The 23828-nt window shown below is 46.0% G+C and overlaps 1 protein-coding gene across 1 annotated transcript; it reads right to left on the bottom strand.

The window, feature by feature from the left end:
- Positions 1 to 1099: 1099 nt before the first annotated feature.
- Positions 1100 to 23092, bottom strand: PRDX6 (peroxiredoxin 6). The gene is made up of 5 exons (XM_065410211.1): positions 22927 to 23092; positions 14201 to 14357; positions 5709 to 5855; positions 4595 to 4741; positions 1100 to 2095 (listed from the first exon to the last, which is right to left on the bottom strand). The coding sequence occupies exons 1-5, from the start codon at positions 23016 to 23018 to the stop codon at positions 1967 to 1969; spliced, it is 672 nt and encodes a 223-aa protein (XP_065266283.1). The 5' UTR covers positions 23019 to 23092; the 3' UTR covers positions 1100 to 1966.
- Between the last annotated feature and the right edge of the window lie 736 nt (positions 23093 to 23828).

Here is a 23828-nt window from a genome sequence, read left to right as displayed (position 1 = left end):
ACTCCTGCTGGAGACCCAAGATCCAACTTTGTCTTCCCGGCCCTTGTGTGTCCGTCTGCCCCTCTATTTTCCCTCCTATCCTCTCTCTGCTTTCCATGTGATCCTAAGGTCATCTGTACCACCTGGCATTAGCATAGTGTGATGTCATGAGATAGCGTATCCAGCTCTGCCCAGCTTGAGACCAGTAAAGAGGGACCAGACCAGCCAGATGATGTCCCAGACCAGAAGATGAGCCAGGGTAACTGCTGTCATGACTGACCTGCCAGACCAGAGCATCTGGCTGTAGCTGACCTGCTGCCTGAAGCCCTGGGAACATCAACAAAGCTGTATTTCCTCCATCTTTACTACCCTGCCTCTCCCCTTTGTGCCTCTCTCTCTGTCGATTAGGAAAGGTGACCATTCTTAACATCTTGCAACTGAGCAACAAAACAAGCCCATCTCCCCTCTCCCCCTGCCCTCAAGAAGGGATGTCTGATTAAATAAGACTACCTGGTATCATCTCTCTTTAAATGGGAATTTGATAACTAAAACCTAACTTTGTTTTACAGACTCTTTCCCAGGTAAGTGCCTTATGACTTGTTTTAGCTCCTTTTCTCTTGTGTATCCCAGTCAACGACTCTCCAGGCTTTAGCATTTGTTTCTATTGTTTGCCATTCCGCAGGCTAAAGTCTCTGGTTTCCAAACCCTGCCCCCTCTGTTTAAAACTTTTTAATGTTTGTCAACTTCAGGGTCATGTTAACAACTTTGGCTCTTTGGACTCATATACTCCATGGAAAGGAATACAACACCTCTCCAGGGCAAACAAGAGGGTGGGTTCAGCCAGATTCAGAAAGTAAGGGTACAAAGGTACAACGTGTAAAGATAATCCTATTAGTTGCTTTTGTTGAGTCTCCTGTATTTTGAGATAATTGCTTCATTTACTAAGTGATTACGATGGCAAATACTACCATGCTGGCATGAATCCAGAGCTCTGGTTACCTGTGTAAGTCTCCATTGCACAACTCCACCAGGCAAGGCCATGTTACAAATCTATTTTGAGCCTAATGGTGCATGTTGGAATGCTGAGGTAAGGGGGAGATAAAACACACTACACACACTTCTGGTAAATGCGGCTTTATTTGTTGAATTCCCCCCTCCAAGAAAGCAAAAATCAGGCAACTATCTAAGCAAAAAACCTCATGAAAAATACAGATCTGTAATAAAGCCATGTAACTACAGAGGAGCATACAGCTCCTCTAATGCAGCATGGGCTTTGGTAAACTTATCAAAGTAAGTTTTTGATTAACAAGTTAGAGTAATTTTAGTTCTAAAGGCACATGGCAGCTTGGACAATTCATGACCTACCACCCCATCCAATTTTGGCTGCTTATTCAGCAATTCTCACAGCCCAGCTGCAGCTACTTTGATAATCTTTGTCACATTGTGAATCATTACTTGCAGGGGTGCATCTCATTGTAGGATGGGATCTTCCTTTTGAAGCCTGAAGTGTTTCCAGCCTGCCCCAGCACCAATATTAAACAGGAGAGACCCAAGAGAACAAGCATTCAGCACTATTACAAATCCATCATCCTCTTCCACATGTTTAGCAGTTCCCAATGGAGTAGACACATTTCAGTTTTCTAGCTAAAGGTGTGTGGGGTGAGTACCAAGTGAATGAATGATCAAGAATTTCATATTGTACTGCTGCAGCCCAGCTGGTTTCAAGCAGACAATACAAGGCTGCTGATCACATGGCTTATCAGAACCAGCATCTGCCATGACACTAATCAACTCGGAGTCAGCCCCAGGAAGGCTCCCTCAGAAGCTAAACACCAGGCACAGCAGCTGTCAGTTTAACTGTTCTGACAACTACTCCCTGGAGCAGCCTCTGTCTGTGCTCCCCATCCCACGCAGGCCACACCAAGGCGAATGGTTCTGCTAAAACCACATGATCGGCAGTCTGGTATCTCTGCGGCAGCGACGTGCTCTAAGGCTGCGGGGTGTAGCGGAGATACTTCTTGCCCGACGGGAGTTCCTTGGTGAAGATTCCTTCAGGAAACAGCTTTTTGGCCTCGTCATCTGGCATGCTGGGAATAACCATGACACGGTCTCCACGCTGGTAAGAAACGGGGAATATTTTAGTGAAGCAGAGAAATCGAGGGACTCTACAAGGTGTCTGCGCTAAGAAGCGAGACTTTAACCGCCCCCCCCTTTTTTTATTAAGACCTTAGTCACTGTATACACTGATGTGCATATGCCACCCTCAACACCAGTGTTAAACTTCACCAGCTACAAAAGAGGTGTTACCCCCACCGAGGCAGAAGTGGAAAATGAATCTACTCTTGAGCCCACTGTGCCATATTCAGATGTGCAGCAAGACGTCCGGCTGCCATGAAGCCTCTGGGACATATTCAGCAGTGACTTGAATGGAGATGGGGTATGTGCGAGATAGGCATCAGTAATGTAACTTGGACCAATTCGGCAGTCAGCCGGTGCACAGGACAAGTAACACTGCAGCAGCAAAGGAGGGAGGTGCAGCCAGATAAGTAACTTACAGAAGGGTGTAAAGGGAAAATAGGGGGACTTCATTTTTACACCTTTGCCTGCCACCTGTCTTCCAACCAGGGAACACGTTACACCGGCTTGCTGATCAGTCCCTATGCAACAATACAACTCACCTGGTCATCACCACTGATCTGCTCACAAGGAGGAAGCTGACCCCTGAGCTAGAAGAGTGGAGCTGCAGCGATGCAGTTGCGCCACTGTAAGCTCTCTAATGCAACCTCTCCAAGCGGATGGGAGGGAGCTCTGTCGACTTAACTACTCCACCCCCGTGAGCATGGGAGCTGGGTTAGCGGGAGAAGCTCTCTCACAGACATCGCGCTGCCCACACGGGTGCTTAGGTCCATGTCACTTATGTTGCTCAAGAGGGTGACTTTTTCATACCCAAGTGACATAAGTTATACTGCAGTGAGTGCCTGTGTAGACATCACCTAAATCTCCCCAAAGAGGGTAGAATTTCCATTAAGCCCCCCAGCTTTTGTGAATTCCCTTCTCAAAATAAAACTTTCACAAAGCCACACACACCTCAGGCCCAGAGAAGCAGCAAAGAAAACCTTTGCCTTTGGTCCTTTATGGACACCCCAGCAATAGGAGCAGTATAAAAACATGCGCTTTGCATGAATGCACAGGGAACTCCTGCATCACCAATGCAAAGCTGAAGAGTCGGGAGGTGGAAGCTCAGTCAAAGTCATGAGTCCTTTTTGGAAGCTTAACTGATGCTGTAACACCATGTAACAAACCCAGTGTCTACTGAGACTTTTACCACACTCCCCAGCTACAGGGCATTTCACAGCAGCTGTGAGGACTGAAGCAGGAGGATCAGAGTTCTAAGACATCAGCCTCTATTAAAGCTAAAAGCAACACTCCATGAGCAGTACAGCTCTGTTACCCTTAAGCAGTCCCGAGTCCAAGGCCAGTGATGAACTCTAGCTAGTTCATTAAGATGGTAACAAGTCAGAAGGAGCCCACAGCCAGACAGTGGATTTTACCTGCACCAGAAGATCTCACTTTAATAAGGCAGCAGTTACCCATAGTGGTACTCAGCTGGGTTTTAAAGAGTGCTTCATAATTAGGATGAAAAAAGAGAGTTTTCCCAGTGTTATGCAGGTTAGGAGAGAGCTGTTTAGTTTAATCATGAATAGCTATGAAGATTTTTCCATTAGGTAAAGTGACCTAGATGGGTCTATAAGATACCATGGATCAAACAAGACTTCTCTTTGATGCAGATAACATAAGCAAGCATCAGAATGGTCAACTTCTTTAGGACAACATGGGTCTCCCTCCTCAGATTAAGAAAGACAAAACCCCTTCGTGGGGTGTCACAGTGATGGGCTCTGGAGGATTCCAGATGGTTTGTTTGCAAGAGAGGTTTTTCTGAAACCAGGGCAGCACTGGGCTCTGCAACTGGCAGAACAATTCTGCTTATCATGCAGAAGCAGGAGCAGAATCCAGCTCACTCTGCCCTAGCCTTGCAAAGCCCACACTGATAACAGGGGGAGAGACAGTAATTTATTATCTCTAAACCAGCCACGTGTGACTCTTAACGAGCGCAATGCGGGCAGTGCTGTTGTTACCGTTATTTTCCCACTGTTACTACACCTCTCAGCAGAGCTGTGTGGAGAAAGATAATTCCGTTTCATGGAGGACTGTGCTATTTTGAGATCTGGTTTGCTCTGGTTAGGAATTAAAACTCAAATTTTCCACCCCAGGGAATGGAGTCCCAGCCCTGGGGCAATCTGCATGCCTGGATTCCATTGCAACGTCGATGAAATTGGACTGTTGCAACAAAAGTCTGATTTTGCCAAATCAGCAAATTCCGATGAAACACTCGTCCGAATTCTCCCAGCCAGCTTCTTCTCAGCCTCATGGTGTGCTCTTAGCATGTCCCAGGATTGCAGGGATTCTCACGATCCATGTCTCTTAGCACATCCTCTGTGTGATAACTACCTAACTTCACCTTGTCCTGAGAATGGGCACACAGGCTCTAGGAACTGTCCTTCTCTACACCCGGAGCTGCCCCACAGCACTGGGTTGTAGCTCTACAGATATTTACCTTCCAGTCCACTGGGGTAGCAACCTTGTTCTTTGCAGTCAGCTGCAGGGAATCCACTACTCTTAGGATCTCATCAAAATTTCTGCCAGTGGTTGCTGGGTAGAGGATTGACAGTTTCAGCTTCTTATCTGGGCCGAAAACAAACACCTGAACAGCAGAGACACATAAGGAGACACTCTGGGAATCTGAATAGAAGAGTAACCTGAATTTACATCAGCTACAAGCATTTAACAGTGTCAGGTAAGCCACATTTCAGTGAGACAGGTATTCTAGTACTGATAGTCTCCCTCATCCATCAACGACCCCACTGCCTCCTTCAAAGCAATCAGTGCTCCATCCTTCCTACCCATAATCCCCATGCTCTCCCTCTTCTGAAAGGCAGTCCTGGGTCCTGTCCGTTTTAGACTGTAAGCATTTAGGGCAGAACAAGTGCGATTTACACTGATGGCACTATGTTTATTATAAAACAGTCTCATCTCTTTTAGAGGAAAGATGCAGCCACATACAAAGGAAGTGGCCATCTGCTCTTATGCAGTATCTAATATTTCAGGTGTGTGGTTTATTTTACTGTGTGGAGCATTACTGCCGCCTCCCTCTGCGGGTCCCTACCTTGAAAGGGGACAATAACAGTCTTTTAATACTAGTGCTGGAGGGGAGAAGGAATGTCACAAAACTGTTTAGTTCTACTCCTTGCCCATTTGAGATCCCAGACAAGGAGTGTTACCAATCTCGTCATGCTCTCAGCAGGACAAAGCAGTGCAGGATCAGCAAGCTAACATGCTTCTGCCTCCCAGCTACAACTGGCTCCGGACCAGCATCATGGCTGGGCTCCAACGGAGGGTAGCTACAGCTAGGAGAGGGCTCACCCACCCAACCCCCCACTGGCAAACCTCAGCAGGACAGGAGTCACTGAACTGCTTTGAAGATCTGCCCCATTCTCCAGCCAGGCAGTTACTCTAGTCACTAGTATGCAATGGACCAGTTATTTAGGTTGCTGCACCGGGGTAGTGTGCTAGTACAGACAAGGCACCAGGGGCTTAGGCACAGTGTCGTCCAACCCTATTCATGCCCACACCTGGTCTACACTAGTGCCCCACATGCAGCCTGTACTCACCACACGCGCAGTCAGCGGCATGCCCTCCTTGTCCCGCTCGTCTGGGTCCAACATGCCCAACTTGATTGAAAGTTCCCGCTTTGCATCGGCAATTATGGGAAAGGGGAGCGTCTCTGTGGGCTCATCACCGTTGTAAGCATTGATGTCCTGTAGCAGGAGGGGAGAGAAAGCACAGGCATGCTTAGCGCTTTCTGAAGACTCAGATGAGGGGGGGGGGGAAATGCCAACCAATTTTACTAGCAACCCCTCCGGATTTCAATGTACGGATTAATGTGCTACATCTGGGCAGAGGCAATGAGGATTCTTGACTCAGGCTACCTTAGATTTCTGGGATGGGGGATTCTTTTCTAAACAAGATTTTGAATTTGAGTCCCATTGCTGTAGTTACCCATTGGGAGTGACATTAGCAGAGGACGAGGGCAGATGTGTGGAGGAACAGGGCTACAGTGTAGAGAGAAAACTTCTCTAACTTTTACAGTTACAGGTATTTGCTCCCTCTCCCATCACTCGCCACCACCTACAAGTCCACTCAGTCCTACTTCTTATTCTGCCGATCGCTAAGACAAACAAGTTTGTTTACACTGATGGGAGATAATGCTGCCTGCTTCTTGTTTACAATGTCACCTGAAAGTGAGAACAGGTGTTTGAATGGCACTGTTGTAGCTGGCATTGCAAGGCATTTACATGCCACATATGCTAAACATTTGAATGCCCCTTCATGCTTCAGCCACCATTCCAGAAGACATGCTTCCATGCTGATGGTGCTCATTTAAAAAAAAAAAAATAATAATACTAATGCGTCAATTAAATTTGTGACTGTACTCCTTGGGAGGAGACTTGTATGTCTCCTGCTTTGTTTTACCTGCATTCTGCATGTATTTCATGTTATAGCAGTCTTGGATGATGACCTAGCACATGTTCATTTTAAGAACACTTTCACAGCAGATTTGACAAAACGCAAAGAAGGTATCAATGTGAGATTTCTAAAAATAGCTACAGCACTCGACCGAAGGCTTAAGAATCTGAAGTGCTGTCCAAAATCTGAGAGGGTGGAGCATGCTTTTAGAAGTCTTAAAAGAGCAACACTCTGATGCGGAAACTACAGAACCCAAACCACCAGAAAAGAAAATCAACCTTCTGCTGCTAGCATCTGACTCAGATGATGAAAATGAACATGCATCAGTCAGCACTGCTTTGGATCATTATCAAGCAGAATCTGTCAGCAGCATGGACGCATGTCCTCTGGAATGGTGGTTGAAGCATGAAGGGGCATACCAATGTTTAGCATATGTGGCACGTAAATGCCTTGCAATGCCAGCTACAAAAGTGCCACTCAAACACCTGTTCTCACTTTCAGGTGACATTGTATACAGGAAGCGGGCAGCATTATCTCCTGCAAATTGTAACCAACCTGGTTTGTCTGAGCGATTGGCCGAATAAGAAGTAGGACTGAGTGGACTTGTCGGCGCTAAAGTTTTACATTGTTTTATTTTTGAATGCAGAGGTTTTTTTGTACATAATTCTACATTTGTAAGTTCAACTTTCATAGTAAAGAGATTGCACCACAGTACTTGAAGGAGGTGAATTGAACATTTGTTTTTGTTTTTTACAGTGCAAATATTTCTAATCAAAACTAAATATAAAGTGAACACTGTGTTGTAACTGAAAATATATTTGAAAGTGTAGTAAACATCCAATTTAAAAAAATAAATAAATGGTATTCTACTGTTGTTTAACAGCACGACTCATCTTTTTAATCGCTTGACAGCCCTAGTTTTAAGTAGTACAATGCAATATTAATCAATATCACACTTACAATATGTGCTGAAAGAGCCCATATTTGGGGCAGAGTTTTTGTACTGGAGCTCAGATAAAGGGGGCTCACTGATGATGGATGTGAATCATTCTGTACATGTGATTCCCTGGGCCTCACCTCTGATAATTAGAAAGGCCCCATTACACACAGCTAGAGCCAAATTTAGACCTGGGGTAAGCAGGTACAACACATGCCGACGTCAGTAACAGTTGCACCACTTAGATCAAAGGTATGTTCGGCCCCTGTTCTTTAGTGGGTGGAACTTTGCTCTCTAGCCAAGGTCTAGATTCAGCAATGAGACCCAGAACAAGTTACCTGACTATCCTCAGTACTGGCTGGCTAGGGTAAAAACCACCGAAGAGAGTGCAGACTAGGTCAGATTCAAATGGAAAATGCAATGCACATTTGCTGGGAAAAAATTTACACCGTATCCACCCCACCCAGCATTAACCAAGTGGTCTACCCCATCACACTGGCAGAGAAACACAATTTGATATGCTGTGGTTTTGGAACAGTGAAGAGATTATCTACAACCAGAATAGGTGAGATTGCGCCACGACTGTCCAGTACTAATGTACGACAAACCGGTTCCATGCCCTAATCCAAACCTGGCCTAGTTAAAGAGTCTGTTTTCTGAGTAGAAACACATTTTCTCAAGGGTTGAGTTTGGATCTGACCAGACTGTTAGTCTGTCAAGTCCTTTCCAAGTCCAATTTAAAAATGTATTTATACAGTTTGTGGTGACTTGCTTAGTGTTTACACAGCATAGTAAGAGCAGAGCCACTGTGCCAATTAGAGTTTGTAGAACTGCAAAAAGTCTGAGGCAAATAGACCAGGTTTTCCCAGAACAGCAGCTCTCTTGCTACCAGCACTGAACTACTTCTCCCATTGACATAGGCATCTCCCACACAATATCATGATGTACCATCAGCGTAGCGGGCCATTTATACCCTAGTCTTTCTGCCCTGCCACTTACTAAGGGCAGGACAGTCTGACTTGGGAGGAACAGGAAGGGCAGAGATGCCACTTGTTAATAATAGTGACTGCTGGGCAAAGCTTTTCTAGTGAAGTAGGCATTTGTTTCTCAGTGGCCAGTGCACTGGTCCCTATGTGAACGCTGATCCTTTGGTTATGTGTCACAGCCAACTCTTTATAGCCATAAACCTAATGTGGTGATAATTTCTCAAGGATACTTTAAATTTGTTTGTTGTTACCACTCAACTCCTAATGTGTCAAGAAAAGTCTCTGTATAGTCTCTTTATGCTACTCTCTAAGACTTCAATTCCCATAGCATGGCAACATATTTTATACCAGAGATTGGCAACCTTTGGCACGCGGTCCGCCAGGGTAAGCATCCTGGCGGGCCGGGCCAGTTTGTTTACCTGCTACATCCGCAGGTTCGGCCAATTGTGGCTCCCATTGGCCGCGGTTCGCCGCTCCAGGCCAATGGGGGCTGCAGGAAGTGGCGCCGGCCAAGGGATGTGCTGGCCGGCGCTTCCCGCCATCCCCATTGGCCTGGAGTGGCGAACCACGGCCAGTGGGAGCCGCGCTCAGCCGAACCTGTGGATGCGGCAGGTAAACAAACCAGCCCGGCCCGCCAGGGTGCTTACGATTAGACAGATGTCTTGTTAATACTATTTATATCTTGTATAGAACTAAGCTGTGAGCTTTTGGGGGCTGAAATAGTCTTTATCTCCCCTCCAGCCTCCTTGCTAGAGCTGTGTGAATAATTGGGTTTGGGTTTTTTTGGTTTGGTGGCCCAACAAGGTAGAGAACTGTTTTGGTTTCACCCAAAACAAAATACAAGTTGCTTTTTGGATGAATTGAAGTTAAAAAAAATCAAATTTGACCAGAATCTAACATTTTGTTTCACACACACTGTTCCGTTTGACGTTTTTATTTTTAAATATAAACGAAAATTAAAACAAACAAACAAAAACACAACAACTTTTCCCTTCAACAGAAACAACTCAGCAAATTAAATACCAATTTGTGAAATGTTTCTGTTGACCTGAATCTGTGTTTTTTGTCTAAAGGATTTCACCCAGCTCTACTCCTGGCACATTTGTTTTACTGCACCCACAACTGTTCAGTGGTCCTTACCTAAAAGGTCTGCATAGGCTCAGTTTCAATTTACCCTGAACTCCTCCTGCTGCATATCGATGGAGATGATGGGAGCACCAAGGTGACTAACCCAGCTGACTTGCTTGTTGGGTGTAAGATCCGTTTTGATAGCCAGGCAGGAGGCGAGAGTGCAACCCAGGAGCCCACACCGCCTTTCTGGAAACTTCAGGAGGTGGTGCAGGGCACAGCATTGGGAGTCTGAGACCTGGGCTTTACTCCCAGGTCTCACACAAGTCACTTAACCTCTCTGGGCTTCAGTTTCCCGAGGTATGAAATAGGTATGTTTGCCCAACACTCCACAGCTTGAGAGCTATTGGTGAAGTAGGTGGTCTACACTAACACTAACCAGTTTCATAGAGAGTGAGCGCACTGTCTCTGCTCAGGGCTAATCTCCAGCCAAACCCTTTCAGATAAACTCATGAGGAATGACTGAGCTATTTTCTAGGCTGAGGCAGTGATGTATGCCACAGCCCATGGCTGGCTCTTTGAACTCCACCACTGGCGTGCATCTACTGAATGGGATTTGTGATTTATACCCATGACATTTCAGTGAGGTTCCTGCCTGTCACAGGGCTCCAACAGATTAAGATACAAGCAGGTCATAAGATTTCCTTATGATCTCTAGAAAGTCAGAGCTCAGAATACAAAAGCAGCCAACATGCTAGCTTTCTGAATCCACACTAATGGCTGTATGAGCCTCCGGGTGTTAGAAGAAGTTAGTCTTTGTAAACAGACCTGGATGTATTTGGCAGCTTACAGTCATCCTGTGATCAACAATGTGATGCGGCTATAAAAAAGGCTAATGCAGTCCTAGGATGCATCAGGCGAGCTATTTCCACTAGAGACAGGGAAATGTTAGTATCATTATACAAAGCACTGTTAAGACCTCATCTGGAATACTGTGTGTAGTTCTGGTCTCCTATGTTTAAGAAAGATGAATTCAAACTTGAACAGGTGCAGAGAAGTACTACTAACATGATCTGAGGAATGGAAAACCTACCCTGTGAGAGGAGACTCAAAGAGCTTGGCTTGTTCAGCCTAACCAAACAAAGGGTGAGGGGAGATACGATTGCTCTGTATAAATACATCAGAGGGATAAATACCAGGGAGGGAGAGGAGTTATTTAAGTTAAGCACCAACGTGGACACAAGAACAGATGGACATAAACGGTCTTTCAAAAAGTTAAAGGCTTGAATCAAACAAAGGTTTCTAACCATCAGAGAAGGGAAGTTCTAGAAGAGCCTTCCAAGGGAAGCAGTGGGGGCAGAAAACCTTTAGTCTTCTCTTTGATAAGCTAAGTAGATTGAACTTCAAAGCTCATTAAAAAGCACGTTTTCCAGACCTGAAATCCCTCGTGGCTCTTTTCTAAACCCTGTCCAATATTTCCACATCTTTTTTGAAGTGTTGATACTAGCACTGTGCACAATATTCCAGTAATGGTCTCACTATAGTCCAATACAGACTTAATACCACATCCCTACTCACTCTTTTTCCAACTTGCACAGCTAAGGATAATGTCAGCTTTCTTGACCAGGCACCACATTGGGAGTGCACGTTCAGGTGGTTATCACGTCACCTGGTTGAGACAGTCTACAATGGCATGTGGCCCATCTGCAGCTGCTAGTAGCAAATATCCCCAACGGCCGGTGATGGGACACTAGATGGGGAGAGCTCTGAGTTACTACGGAGAATTCTTTCCCAGGTGGCTGGCTGGTGAGCAATTGTCCTCCAAATCCACTGAAGGTAGGACAAGCAGTAATGGGCTTAATCTGCAGCAAGGGAGATTTCGGTCAGATATCAGGAAACACTTCCTAACTCTAAGGATAACTCAGTATTGGAACAGGTTACCAAGGGAGGTTGTGGAATCCCCATCGATGGAGGTTCTTAAGAACAGGTTGGACAAACACCTGTCAGGGAGTGTCTAGGTTTACTCGGTCCTGCCTCAGTGCAGGGGGGCTGGAATAAATGACTTCTTGAGGTCCCATCCAGCCCGACACGTCTATGGTTAATCCAAAGAAAAGTTTGCTGGACAACAGTGGCACAGATTGAGAAAACTGACTCTTTAGCAAAGTTATGCTCCTTCTCTAATCCCCTTTTTGTTTGATCCAGTTATGAAAGAAGCTGCAATTTAAAGGGCAATCCTTACTTCATAGGCCTCAGTCTAGGATTTCATGCAGACTGCCTTTGTCCAGATGGACAATGACCAGCTTGCATCTGCACATCAGGGTTTGCTAGCTCTTGCCATTAAAGCTCTCTGCTGTGTTCAACAACTGAGCAGGGGTCTCTTGGGGCTTTGCTCCTGGCTTGTTGCTTACAGAAGAGTTTAATTGTGATCACCCCAGTTCAGTGCTCTGGGTCTCCAGCATTACCCTAATCACTTCTCTAGTTCTCCTGGGATCTAACCTGGCATTTCAACAGTTTAATGACTAGAGGGACATAGACATGTGGATTGTCTCCAGTATCAAATGTACAAAGAGGATTCCAAAACAATCAATCAGTTGTCTTTGCTTCTGGTAAGAACAGCCTTCCATACTTTGTAAGTTAGATGCTGATAAAGAGCTGTAACCCACTGGAGCACCCCAGTGGTGTTTTATCATCTCTCCCTCTCTAATACTGCAGCAGGATTCTCTTCAACTTACTTCAAAAGCTCACAGTCCCAGTGTGACCCTGTACTCTCAAACTCATATTAACTAACTGGTGAAGGTGTCATGCCATTGTCAGAGTCAGCTGTTGTTTATGATTCACACCATCCCTACCAGGATGCTGAGACTGAGCAGTCGGATTCAAATCCTAGTTCATTTTCCTTTTAGGAACCATTTTGAGGCCTAATCTCTAGTTTCCAGTAGAAACTTGTGCACATTAAACAGACATTTCAAAGTTTTCTATAATGCTGTACGTCTATAGAGCACTTCAACAGTGAGACTATCTCCCAACTCATGACAATTGGCAATGTTTGCTAGAGCCACCCATGAATAGAACAGCAGTAATTGCTGGAGACCAATATTCAGTTGTATTGGTAGAACTCTGTGGGGACAGAGGACTGGAAGAGCTGGGGTTATTGCAAGTCAGGATTGAAATGCATTCACAAGAGCTCAGAGGAGAAGTTATTTATAGATTTTAAGGCAAGGATTATGATCTTAGTCTGACCCTCCTGCATAATAGGCCATAGACTTTCACATAGTAATTCCTGCCTCAGGCATGTAACTTCTGATTGAACTAGAACAGATCTCTCAGAAAGGAGACATCCAATCTTGATTTAAGACTTCAAGTGATACAGAAGCTACCACATCCCTCGGTAAGTTGTTCCAATAGTTCACTAGCCTCGCTCAAACATTTGCACTTTATTTCTAGTCTGAACTTGTCTGGCTTCCCACTTCCAGATACAGAATCGTGTTCTGCCTTGTCTTGTGGATTAGAGTCCTCTCTTATATAAACCTTCTCTTCTTGTAGGGACTTCCAGAAGATGACCAAAGCACCTATAGTCTTCTCTTTGATAAGCTAAGTAGATTGAACTTCAAAGCTCATTAAAAAGCACGTTTTCCAGACCTGAAATCCCTCGTGGCTCTTTTCTAAACCCTGTCCAATATTTCCACATCTTTTTTGAAGTGTTGATACTAGCTCTGTGCACAATATTCCAGTAATGGTCTCACTATAGTCCAATACAGACTTAATACCACATCCCTACTCACACTCATTTTCCAACTTGCACAGCTAAGGATAATGTCAGCTCTCTTGACCAGGCACCACATTGGGAGTGCACGTTCAGGTGGTTATCAACCACGACCCTTTTCTCAGTCTATCCCGCAGGTCTCAGTGATTGCTGACTGTTCTCTGAGGGCATTATTTGGTTCCCATATACATTAGGAAACTCCCTCCTGTCTAACTCCTAGTTTGAAGTAATTTTATGCTGTAAGAATGATTAGGATGCCATGAACACTGGACTATGCCAAGACTGATTAAGGCAGCATTAAGGAAGTGAGTAATATAAAGCCATACTCCAGACTTATTTCCATATGGTGGAGGCAGAGCCTTGGCTTCAAAGTTTGACAATCAACCACTTGAAGAACGAAAAGAAAAGGTGAGGGATAGACAGGGCAGAGCTGAGCCAGCCGAGTCATATCCTCTAATAAAATTATAAATATCTGCACTCAGATCAAAATACTGAGCCCACTGATCAGGTGTGGGAGAGAGTCAAAACCAAAAAAAACCTACAAGCAGCAAAGATTTCTGAGACCCAGAACCTGGGGTGGAGGTAGAGTAGTGATGAAAAGGTGTGGCCTGGCCAATTGTTTAACTACACTGACCGTTTGTTCTTAAAAATGTTCAAGAGACCGAATTTAGCCACATTTATTGTATTGTATACACATACCTATTAATGTGGTGTATATTACACCTACCATATGTATTGGCGAACGAGAGTATGTCTGTCAGTCAATGGCTTTATTCCATTAGTGTGCTTATGTTACAAAGCAAGACCAACCCTTCTGCATGCTAATACAGGCAGTTATCCGGGGCTCCCTCACAGAGTTCCCTACTGCCACCCCCAGCATACCTTACTCCAGGCGAGATGGTCACTGACATCATCAATAGAGAGGGCTATCATTTTAACATTGCGCTTTCTGAACTCAGGGGCCAGCTTTGCTGCTCGACCCAGCTCAGTGGTGCAGACTGGAGTGAAGTCACGGGGATGAGAGAAGAGGATGCCCCATCTGAAAGGGAACAGAATGGAAGACAACAACAGAATGAGCCCAGATTCTGATTAGGAATCTGTTAGACACACAGAGAAATACCCAGCTGCAGATGGTACTTTAAGCTTGCTAGCCTCAGGAATTAAATGCGCTGTTCATCTCCTCATCAAGTGAGCAAGGAATTCCTTTAAGAGATCCTCCTTGTGTCTCTGTCATTGGAAGAGGCTGAGGTGAAGCAAATCTTGCAGAATGAGCCTTCAGGCTTTTAGAACTCTTCTCCCCAATCCTCACTATTCATTCTCATCTCCCTGTTGTGCCTCTCCACATTACCTTAATGATGCCCACAGTTCACATGTCACCGTATCAAAAGATAATACAGTAACTAAAAAACTTTAAAGTGATTTGTCTCCAGTGGCTGCCACCTCCGCTCCCATCCTCCAGGACAAATATTGCTGCATTTCTTTGTCAAGTAGAATCACCATAGAGTTAATGCCAATGTATACAGTACACACTAGCCCTTTTTAGGGCCACTGGAACAAGACTCTGCTACTAAGTCACCTGAATTAACATCCTGAAAGGGTCACTGATATTTTACAACCCCAATTACCACCTTATATGCAGTTTTCATCTAGGTAATCACCTCTAGATGGGGACACCCCTTCAAAATAAGGTGATGGGTCTTGTCCTGGCCTGGTTTGTTATATTGAACCTCAGAATATTAGTAGTTAGCAGCTGATGTGCTGTGATAGCTCTAGGTTCTGGTGTGATAAATAATACCTAGCTCTTATATAGTGCTTTTTATCAGTAGATATTCAAGTGCTTTATAAAGGTGGTCAGTATTCCTGAACCTCTTTTATAGATGGGTAAACTGAGGCATGCAGAGGGGACAGGTGAGCATGGGCAAGTCATATCAGGTCAGTGGCAGAGTTGGAGGGGAGTGGGGATCTCCTGCATCACAGTCCAGTGCTCTATCCACCAGGCCACATCACCTCCCCATTGATGAGCTGGGGAAGGACCGTTTAAAAAAAATGGGGAAACAGCCCACATAAGCACGATTACAAAGAGTCTTCACAGATGAAGAAATTTCTATAAGTATGACTCAATACTTAAAAACGAAGATGTGACCATTTCTTAGAACACTTTTAGCTAGGTAACTGGTATCTCAATAACAGCTAAAAGTGACAGGAGCTCATGCCGTGAGCTCATTAGTAATCCCAACACCAAGTATATCTCAGAAAAATCCTGACCCAAAATATGTACAGTACTTGCCACACAGCATTTTTTTTTTTTACTTGACCCACAGTAACATGAAACATATTAGTCCACACTAGCCTGTGCAGCCTCCATCTTATTTGATCTGCAACAGCAGTGTTTACCCAGGGACAAAACAAGTTACAATTTAGCTCATGTAGATCTGAATTAGTGTATTTAACATGGTTGTTAATGGGTTGGCACCTTTTTATTACAGTATATTATCTGGTGAAAACTACGCAGCTAACTTGTAACATCACTGAAATATAAAAACTCAAACTGTTGAGTAGAGATAAGGCAGAAAATCTGCCAAGTTTGGCTACTATAGACTTGTCAATTTTCAAAATACACCATGGGGAGCAACATAAAATTGGAAGTAACTCCCAATTGCACTTCCTTTTAGGGCTGTCTCATGATTAATCACACTGTTAAACAATCATAGAATACCATCTATCACTATTTTTGGATGTTTTCTACATTTTCAAATATGTTGATTTCAATTACAACACAGAATACAAAGTGTACAGTGCTCACTTTATATTTATTTTTGATTAAAAGTATTTGCACTAAAAAACATAGTATTTTTCAATTCACCTAATACAAGTACTGTAGTGCAATAACTTTATCATGAAAGTGCAACTTACAAATGTAGAATTATGTACAAAAAACTGCACTCAAACAATGTAAAATTTTAGAGCCTACAAGTCCACTCAGTCCTACTTCTTTTTCAGCCAATCACTCAGACAAACAAGTTTGTTTACATTTGCAGGAGATAATGCTGCCCGCTTCTTATTTACGTCACTTGAAAGTGAGAATAGGTGTACTCATGGTACTATTGTAGCCGGCGTTGCAAGATGTTTACGTGCCAGATGCGCTAAAGATTCATATGTCCCTTCATGCTTCAACCACCATTCCAGGGGACATGCGTCCATGCAGATGAGGGGTTCTGCTCAATAACGATCCAGAGCAATGCTGACTGGCGCATGTTCATTTTCGTCATCATGAGTCAGATGCTACCAGCAGAAGGTTGATTTTCTTTTTTGGTGGTTTGGGTTCTGTAGTTTCCGCATCAGAGTGTTTCTCTTTTAAGACTTCCGAAAGCATGTTCCACACCTCGTCCCTCTCAGATTCTTAAATCTTGGGTTGAGTGCTGTAGCTATCTTTAGAAATTTCACATTGCTACTTTCTTTGTGTTTTGTCAAATCTGCAGTGAAAGTGTTCTTAAAATGAACAACATGTGCTGGGTCATCATCCGAGACTGCTAGAACATGAAATATATGGTAGAATGCAGGTAAAACACAGAACAGGGGACATTGAACTCCTTGGGGGAGAATTGTGTTACAAATTTAATTAATGCATTTTTTTAATGAGCATCATCAGCATGGAAGCATGTCCTCTGGAATGGTGGCCGAAGCATGAAGGGGCATACAAATGTTTAGCCTATCTGGCACGTAAATATCTTGCAATGCCAGCTACAAAAGTGCCATTCAAATGCCTGTTCTCACTTTCTGGTGACACTGTAAATAAGAAGAGGGGCAACATTATCTTCTGTAAATGTAAACAAACTTGTTTATCTTAGCAATTGTCTGAACAAGAAGTAAGACTGAGTGGACTTGTAGGCTCTGAAGTTTTACATTGTTTTGTTTTTGAGTTTTTATGTAACAAAAATAAATCTACATTTGTAAGTTGCACTTTCATGACAAAGATTGCACTACAGTACCTGTATGAGGTGAACTGAAAAATACTATTTCTTGTTTATCATTTTACAGTGCAAATATTTATAATAAAAATGTAATTGAAATCAAAATGTATATAACAGAATACAATATACATGAAAATGTAGAAAAACAGCCAAATTAATTTTTGAGTTAATCGCGTGAGTTAACTGCAATTAATCGACAGCCCTACTTCCTTTGCTTATTTAGCTGACTGAGTGGTGCAGAATGAACTACGCTCAAATAGTTTGTAGTTCAGTACAGATACTTGCAAAGGTCAAATGCTGAACTGGGTGTACAGAGGGTAACAGGCTGAGGATTATGAAAACCCATGACTGTGCCTAGAAACCTAGCAATGGATTTTGAAGAGTGGTGCACTTATAGGAATCTGCTTTTATGGACATTCCCTTCTCTGGCACACACACAGACAAGCTGGGGCTCCTGGCCAGTGTCTTGACCCTCAATAACTATTTTTTTTAAAATAGAGGGATTTTTAGATTCAACTGCATCCAAAAGTCACCATCCTAAACAGCCAAACGAGGCCAGTATACTTACTGCTTCTGCTGCCACAGCAAACCTCAGTCTGTTCCATCCCCAAGTTCAGACAATGGCCAGGTAAATTATTCTGATATGTAAATGTGAACCCTAGTCCCAGACGGATCTGGATTTTTTTAAATTAACTTCCCCCACTACTTAGATAAACTTTGTGTGCTTCATTTCCACCAGCACCACCTACCTATAACATGGGATAATGGTCTTATCCCTCCCTTGTAGAGTGCTTTGAAATACACTAAGCATTGCTAAGATAAGTATAATTTATAGATTGGGCTTGGAATGGAATCAATTCACTCCATCATTGCTAATCTTGGCATAAAAACTGCAACCCAAGTTTACAGAAAACTTTGCACCTCAACGATGCCTTCCATGCAAGGATCTCAAAGGGCTTGTCTACACTTGAAATGCTACATCAATATAGCTGTGCTGCTGTAGCACTTCAGTGTAGACACTACCTCCGTAGATGTAGGTAATCCACCTCCCCAAGAGGCAGTAGCTAGGTCAACAGAATAATTCTTTCAACAACCTAGTGCTGTCTACCTGGGGATTTCGTTCCGTGTAACACCACCGCTCAGGGGTGTAGATTTCTCACACCGTTGACCGATGTAGTTAAACCAACCTAATATTCTAGTGTAGACTAGGCCAAAATACTGCAAATACAATAATGAACTGAGATCATATCGCTAAGAGGGAGCACCCATGTCACAGATAAGGAAACTGAGGCTCTGGGAAGTCAAGTCACAGGAAGGGTACGATAGAAGAGAACCCAGTTTGATTCCCAGTATCCTGCTATGAGTGCTAGAGCAGTGGTGCCTAGTCTGTGACCCTGTAGGGCAACTGTGATAAGCAGAACATGTGTTTGATTATGAATGGAAAGCAAATACCCTTAGCTGTGCCCTGAGGCCTCTGCATCATCAGTCCTGCTGCTACCTGAGGGAAATGGGTGCAGGAGCAGTGCCAGGAGCATTCCCATAATCCTGTCCCTCCCCTTGGCTGTCTGCTGCCCTTTTGAAATAATATATTTGGCCCTCAGGTGGCAAGCTTTGGGCACTATGGTGACAGACTGTTTCCTCATGGCATACATGAACACAGACCATTTCAAAACCATCCCCTCCTGCAGGGCTGAGTTTTGTGCTGCCATCAGACTCCACTAAGGGCCCAGCAGCAGTCCAGTGACACTCATGATCACAGTGGCTTCTCCAGCTCAAATCAAGTCACATAATGGTGGCACTGCCCCAGCATGGCGATTTCAGCTTTTTACTATCCTTACTTCCTTCACTACCAAATCTAACACGTTTCCTTCTATTCCCCTATTCAGTGCACCTGACAGCCAGCACCATGTGAACTGCCTCCAGCAGCATACGTCCTCTATTTACTCTTAAATCTTCCTTAATTTCATGCCACCAGATTATTTTAGAAAATTACTGCCTTTTAATGCCCTACAAGGAAACTGCTGTCATCCCAGACCTATACAACGCATTTGAAATGACTGTTACTATAATTTCAGATGAGCAAACATTGGACAATGGATATTGAACAAACTGGCACAGCAGCTTTTTTTATTTCAGTCACATTGCTTTGGGGGCAGAGATTGTTCTATATATAGCGTGAAAGTTAATATTCTTTTATACTTCCCCCTTGGGGAAATAGGGTATAAAAATGCAGATTTGTTTCCAAGTTCCACTGTCTGATCTGTTTGCCTTTTTTGTTAATTAATGAGTAATCTGACATGAAATATTAGAGCTTGTTTACACAAGGTCAGAAATGACTCAGCTGTTTCAAAGCCTAAATGGGATCCTGTTCTTTCCAAATCCCACTCTGGTTCATACTAGTAAGTGTTATCCTCAGGTACTGAGCGACTGGCCTGATAACACATATTCTGGCAATGTGGGCTGAGCACTTTGTATTTCACACTACGTCATGCTCCCTATTAGTGTTACAGAAGATGCATGATCTTTAGACTGAATAGTAACTGTTGTTATCTAAATCCTCAGTCCCCTTTTACCTACTGTACTTGCTGTGTTGCATTGGTGAGCAACCGACAGTCTAGATCAGGGGTGGGCAAACTTTTTGGCCCGAGGGCCACATTGGGGTTGCAAAACTGTATGGAGGGCCGGGTAGGGAAGGCTGTGCCTCCCCAAACAGCCTGGCTCCCACCCCTATCTGCCCCCTCCGACTTCCCGCCCCCTGACTGCCCCCCTCAGAACCGTCGACCTATCCAACCCCCCCTGCTCCTTGTCCCCTAACCGCCCCCCAGGACCCCACCCCCTATCCAATTCCTGTCTGCCCCGACCCCTATCCACACCCCCGCCAGATTCCCTGGGACTCCCACACTTATGCAACCCCCCCGTTCCCCGCCCCCTGACCCATCCAACTGCCCCCTGCTCCCCTGACTGCCCTCCGGGACCCCCCGCCCCTTATCCAACCCCCCCAGCTCCCTTATCATGCCGTTCAGAGCAGCATGTCTGGCAGCCGCGTCCCCTGGCCGGAGCTAGACATGCTGCCGCTCTGCTCTGAAGGAGCACGCCACTCTGCCGCCCAGAGCGCTGCCCGCACGACAGCGTGGCTGCGGGGGAGGGCGGACAGCAGGGGAAGGGCCGGGGGCTAGCCTCCCTAGCTGGGAGCTCAAGAGCTGGGCAGGACGGTCCCGCGGGCTGTAGTTTGCCCACCTCTGGTCTAGATCCTATGCAGACTTCACCAGGAAGGTACATTATGCATTGAGCTGTAGATTGTGAAAAAACAAAATACTGGCCTGTCTTACTATGGAAATACCTATTTCAAACTTCAAGGGATGGCCAGACAGCTTAGTCCCAACATTTAAGATTTGTAAGAAATGTTATAGAAACTAATAGAAGTGCCTTTAGAAAGTTAAAAGCTTCATTGAAAAATTTTGTTTTACTTTAAACATTCTGCTGTAGTGATTGGAAATCAAAACCTCGCTAGAACTGCCTTATGCTACAGCAGGAGGACCAGAAACTGAAAATGGCAGTTTTTTCTAAATTCTGAGTTCTGTCAGAAAATATATTACATATTGCAGCTGCATTTAAAGGGCATAGGGACAACTGTGACCAGAAGTCACAAACTTTACCCATGATGATATGAAGTCTGTGGATCTGCCCACACTACAAATACAACATTCAGGGTCCCAGAGTGTCACAAAGCACTGTGCAAGCATTAATGAACTAAGCCTCATTTACCCCAATGGACAAACTCAGGTACGGAATAGTAAGTGGCAGGACTGAAGCTGCTAGTCTCAGAATCTCTGCACTGCTGCTCACCTATTTAATGTATGTAGCTTATCTCCAAAAGATGTGGTGAAGTCAGAGCATCACTCCAAAAACTGGGGTGAAACCCTGCCCCATTAAACTAAATGGTAAGATTCCCATTGACTTCAAGTGAAACATGAAGAAAAACCCAACATGGCTCCGAGTTGTTCAATGTAACAGTTATAGAGGAGAATCAGACTCATTTGTGACACTGGGGTGCAACAAATTTACCTACACCATGAACTCAAGGAGAAAAGCCTATACAGAAATAGAATGAAAAGCCAGGTCATGAGTCAAATGTTGCTCTCAGTGACCCTTCTTTAAATCTGGAATGACACCACTGAATCAGTTATTCTAGATCGGGGTGGGCAAACTACGGCTCGGGGATCTGGCCCGCAGGATTGCCACCCCTGTGGCGCCATGGGGCTAAGGCAGGCTCCCTGCCTGCCCTGGCCCCGCGCCACTCCCAGAAACGGCTAGCACCACATCCCCACGGCACCTAGGGGAGTGGGGGGGGGGCAGAGGGCTCCACATGCTGCCCTCGCCTGCAGGCACTGCCCCCATTGGCCGGGAACGGGGGACCGTGGCCAATGGGAGCTTTGGGGGAAGTACCCACAGGTGAGGGCAGCGCGCAGAGCCCTCTGTCCCCCCACCCCCAGGGGCCGCAGGGATGTTGTGCCAGCTGCTTCTGAGAGCAGCACAGGACCAGGGCAGGCAGGAAGCCTGCCTTGGTCCCGCGGCGCTGCCACCCTGGAGCTGCTCAAGGTAAGCAGCGCCAGGCCAGAGCCCACACCCCATCCCCCTGCCACACCCCTCCTGCACCCCAACCTTTAGCCCCCTCCTGCACCTCAACTCCCTGGCCTGAGCTCCCTCCCACACTCTGCACCCCTCCCTGCACCCCAAGCCCCTGCCCTGAGCCCCCCTGCACCCTAACCCCCTGCCCTGAGCCCCTTCATAAACCCCGCACTCCTCCTGCGCCCCAACCCCTTGCCCTGAGCCCCTTCCTGCACACCACACCCCCTCCCACCCCCTGCCCCAGCCCTACTTTCATGGCCCTGCATGCAATTTCCCTACCCAGATGTGGCCCTTGGACCAACAAGTTTGCCCACCCCTGTTCTAGATCAACACTGGTATAAGCAAGAACAGAACTGGGCCCAAGGCATGTGGAATTTTGGTTGATACTTTAAAGGTTATGCCAGCAATAGCCCAACTGTAGACACAGGGACACTAGTATAAGCTATACTGGCATACTCCCCTTTCTGGTGTAGGCAAGGCGTGTGTGTGGGTGTGGGGAGACAACAGTGCGAGGAATGTATGGGGGGGGGGGGGAGGGAGAGAGCTGGGCAAAGAGAGAACAGGTTTGGGGGATGTGGAGTCAGGAATACAATTATTCCAAGTTTCTTAATGTGCCTGATATCATTTGTGCAGAGGACAAAACCCAGCCCTCCAGCTAACCCCACTGTCAGCCATTATCCCCTACCCTCCATTGAGGAAAAGAACCCAGCCACTTCTCCCCCCTCACTTCCTAGCCCTATAGCCCCCCAGAGAGAAGGAAAGCCCTATAGCCCCCCAGGCCCCTTAACCCTATAGCTCCACCCAGAGAGAGAAGGAAGAGAAGCCCCCACGCCTATAGCCCTCAGAGAAAGAAGAGAAGCCAGCCACCCCCCCAAGAGCTGGCAACCCAGCCCTCCCCCGCAGATCCCGAGCTCCGCCCCCCAACCCGGGGCGGTGGGGGGTCCCTGTCCCCTACCCCGGGCCCGCGGGCGGGCAGGAGCCCGGGGTCCCCCCGCCTGCGCTACTCACGAGTCTCCTAGGAAATCGTGGAAGCGGATGCGGCCGTGCGTGGTGTCCGCCTCGAAGTTGGGGGCCTCGTCCCCCAGCAGCAGTCCCGGCATGGCTAACAGTCTGACTCCTCGCGGGCGACGTGCCGGAACGGCGGCGACAGCGACTGATACAACCTCCGCAAGGGGCGGGGCCGGGCAACTGGGGCGGGGCTGCCATGATTTGTGCCTGGCCAATCAGGAGAAAGGCACGGATAGCGCCCTGCAGGGTGCGCAGCTAGTGGCTAGAGCAGCGGCCTGGGAGCCAGGACGCCTGGGTTCCAGTCCTGGCTTGGCCCCTGGCGTGACCTCGGGCAAGTCACTTCACTCTGTGTGTTTAGAGTGCAAGCCCTCGAAACAGGGGCTGTCTCTTGTCATGTGTTGGGGTAGCATCTAGCCCAGTGGTCCCCAACATTTTCTATCACGCCCCCCCACCATAATGGAACCTGTCCGCACTCCCCACCCCAGAACCTCAATTGGGAGCTTGGAGCTGAGGCCGAGGGTTGGGAGAGAGCCATGGCTGGAGCCCAAGCTGCAGCTGGGGCAGGGCAGGGCCGGGGGCAGAGTGGCACCCAGAGTGCTGGGTAGCACTCCTTCCCGCCCTCCGTGGCGGCTGGTCTGGACCCTTCTGTGCGCCCCCCGATGTTCCTCCGCACCCTCCAGTTTGGGAACCACTGATCTAGCCCTTGGTTAGGGCTTCTAGGTCACTACCCATAATACAAATAGGAATCACACCAATAACATGCAAACATCACTTCCAAAACCCAGTTCTCACACAAGGAAATAATTTAACACTATTTTAAAGATAGAACAATTAATTATTGGAGAAAATAGCAACTAACCTTTATTAAGACAGTATGAGGATAAGCAAGCAACATGAAAAAG

The sequence above is a fragment of the Emys orbicularis genome, chromosome 8, assembly GCF_028017835.1.
Source record: "Emys orbicularis isolate rEmyOrb1 chromosome 8, rEmyOrb1.hap1, whole genome shotgun sequence".
NCBI classification, from domain to species: Eukaryota; Metazoa; Chordata; order Testudines; family Emydidae; genus Emys; species Emys orbicularis.
This window is presented reverse-complemented; position numbering and strand designations above follow the sequence as displayed.

What these genes read in the sequence shown, in the direction of transcription:
- PRDX6 (XM_065410211.1), bottom strand. Translation starts at nt 23,018, where the DNA reads ATGCCGGGACTGCTGCTGGGGGACGAGGCCCCCAACTTCGAGGCGGAC. An exon ending in CACGATTTCCTAGGAGACTC is followed by an intron (nt 14,358 to 22,926) that starts GTGAGTAGCGCA and finishes GTTCCCTTTCAG; the next exon opens with ATGGGGCATCCTCTTCTCTC. An exon ending in CTACCCCAGTGGACTGGAAG is followed by an intron (nt 2,096 to 4,594) that starts GTAAATATCTGT and finishes GTTTCTTACCAG; the next exon opens with CGTGGAGACCGTGTCATGGT.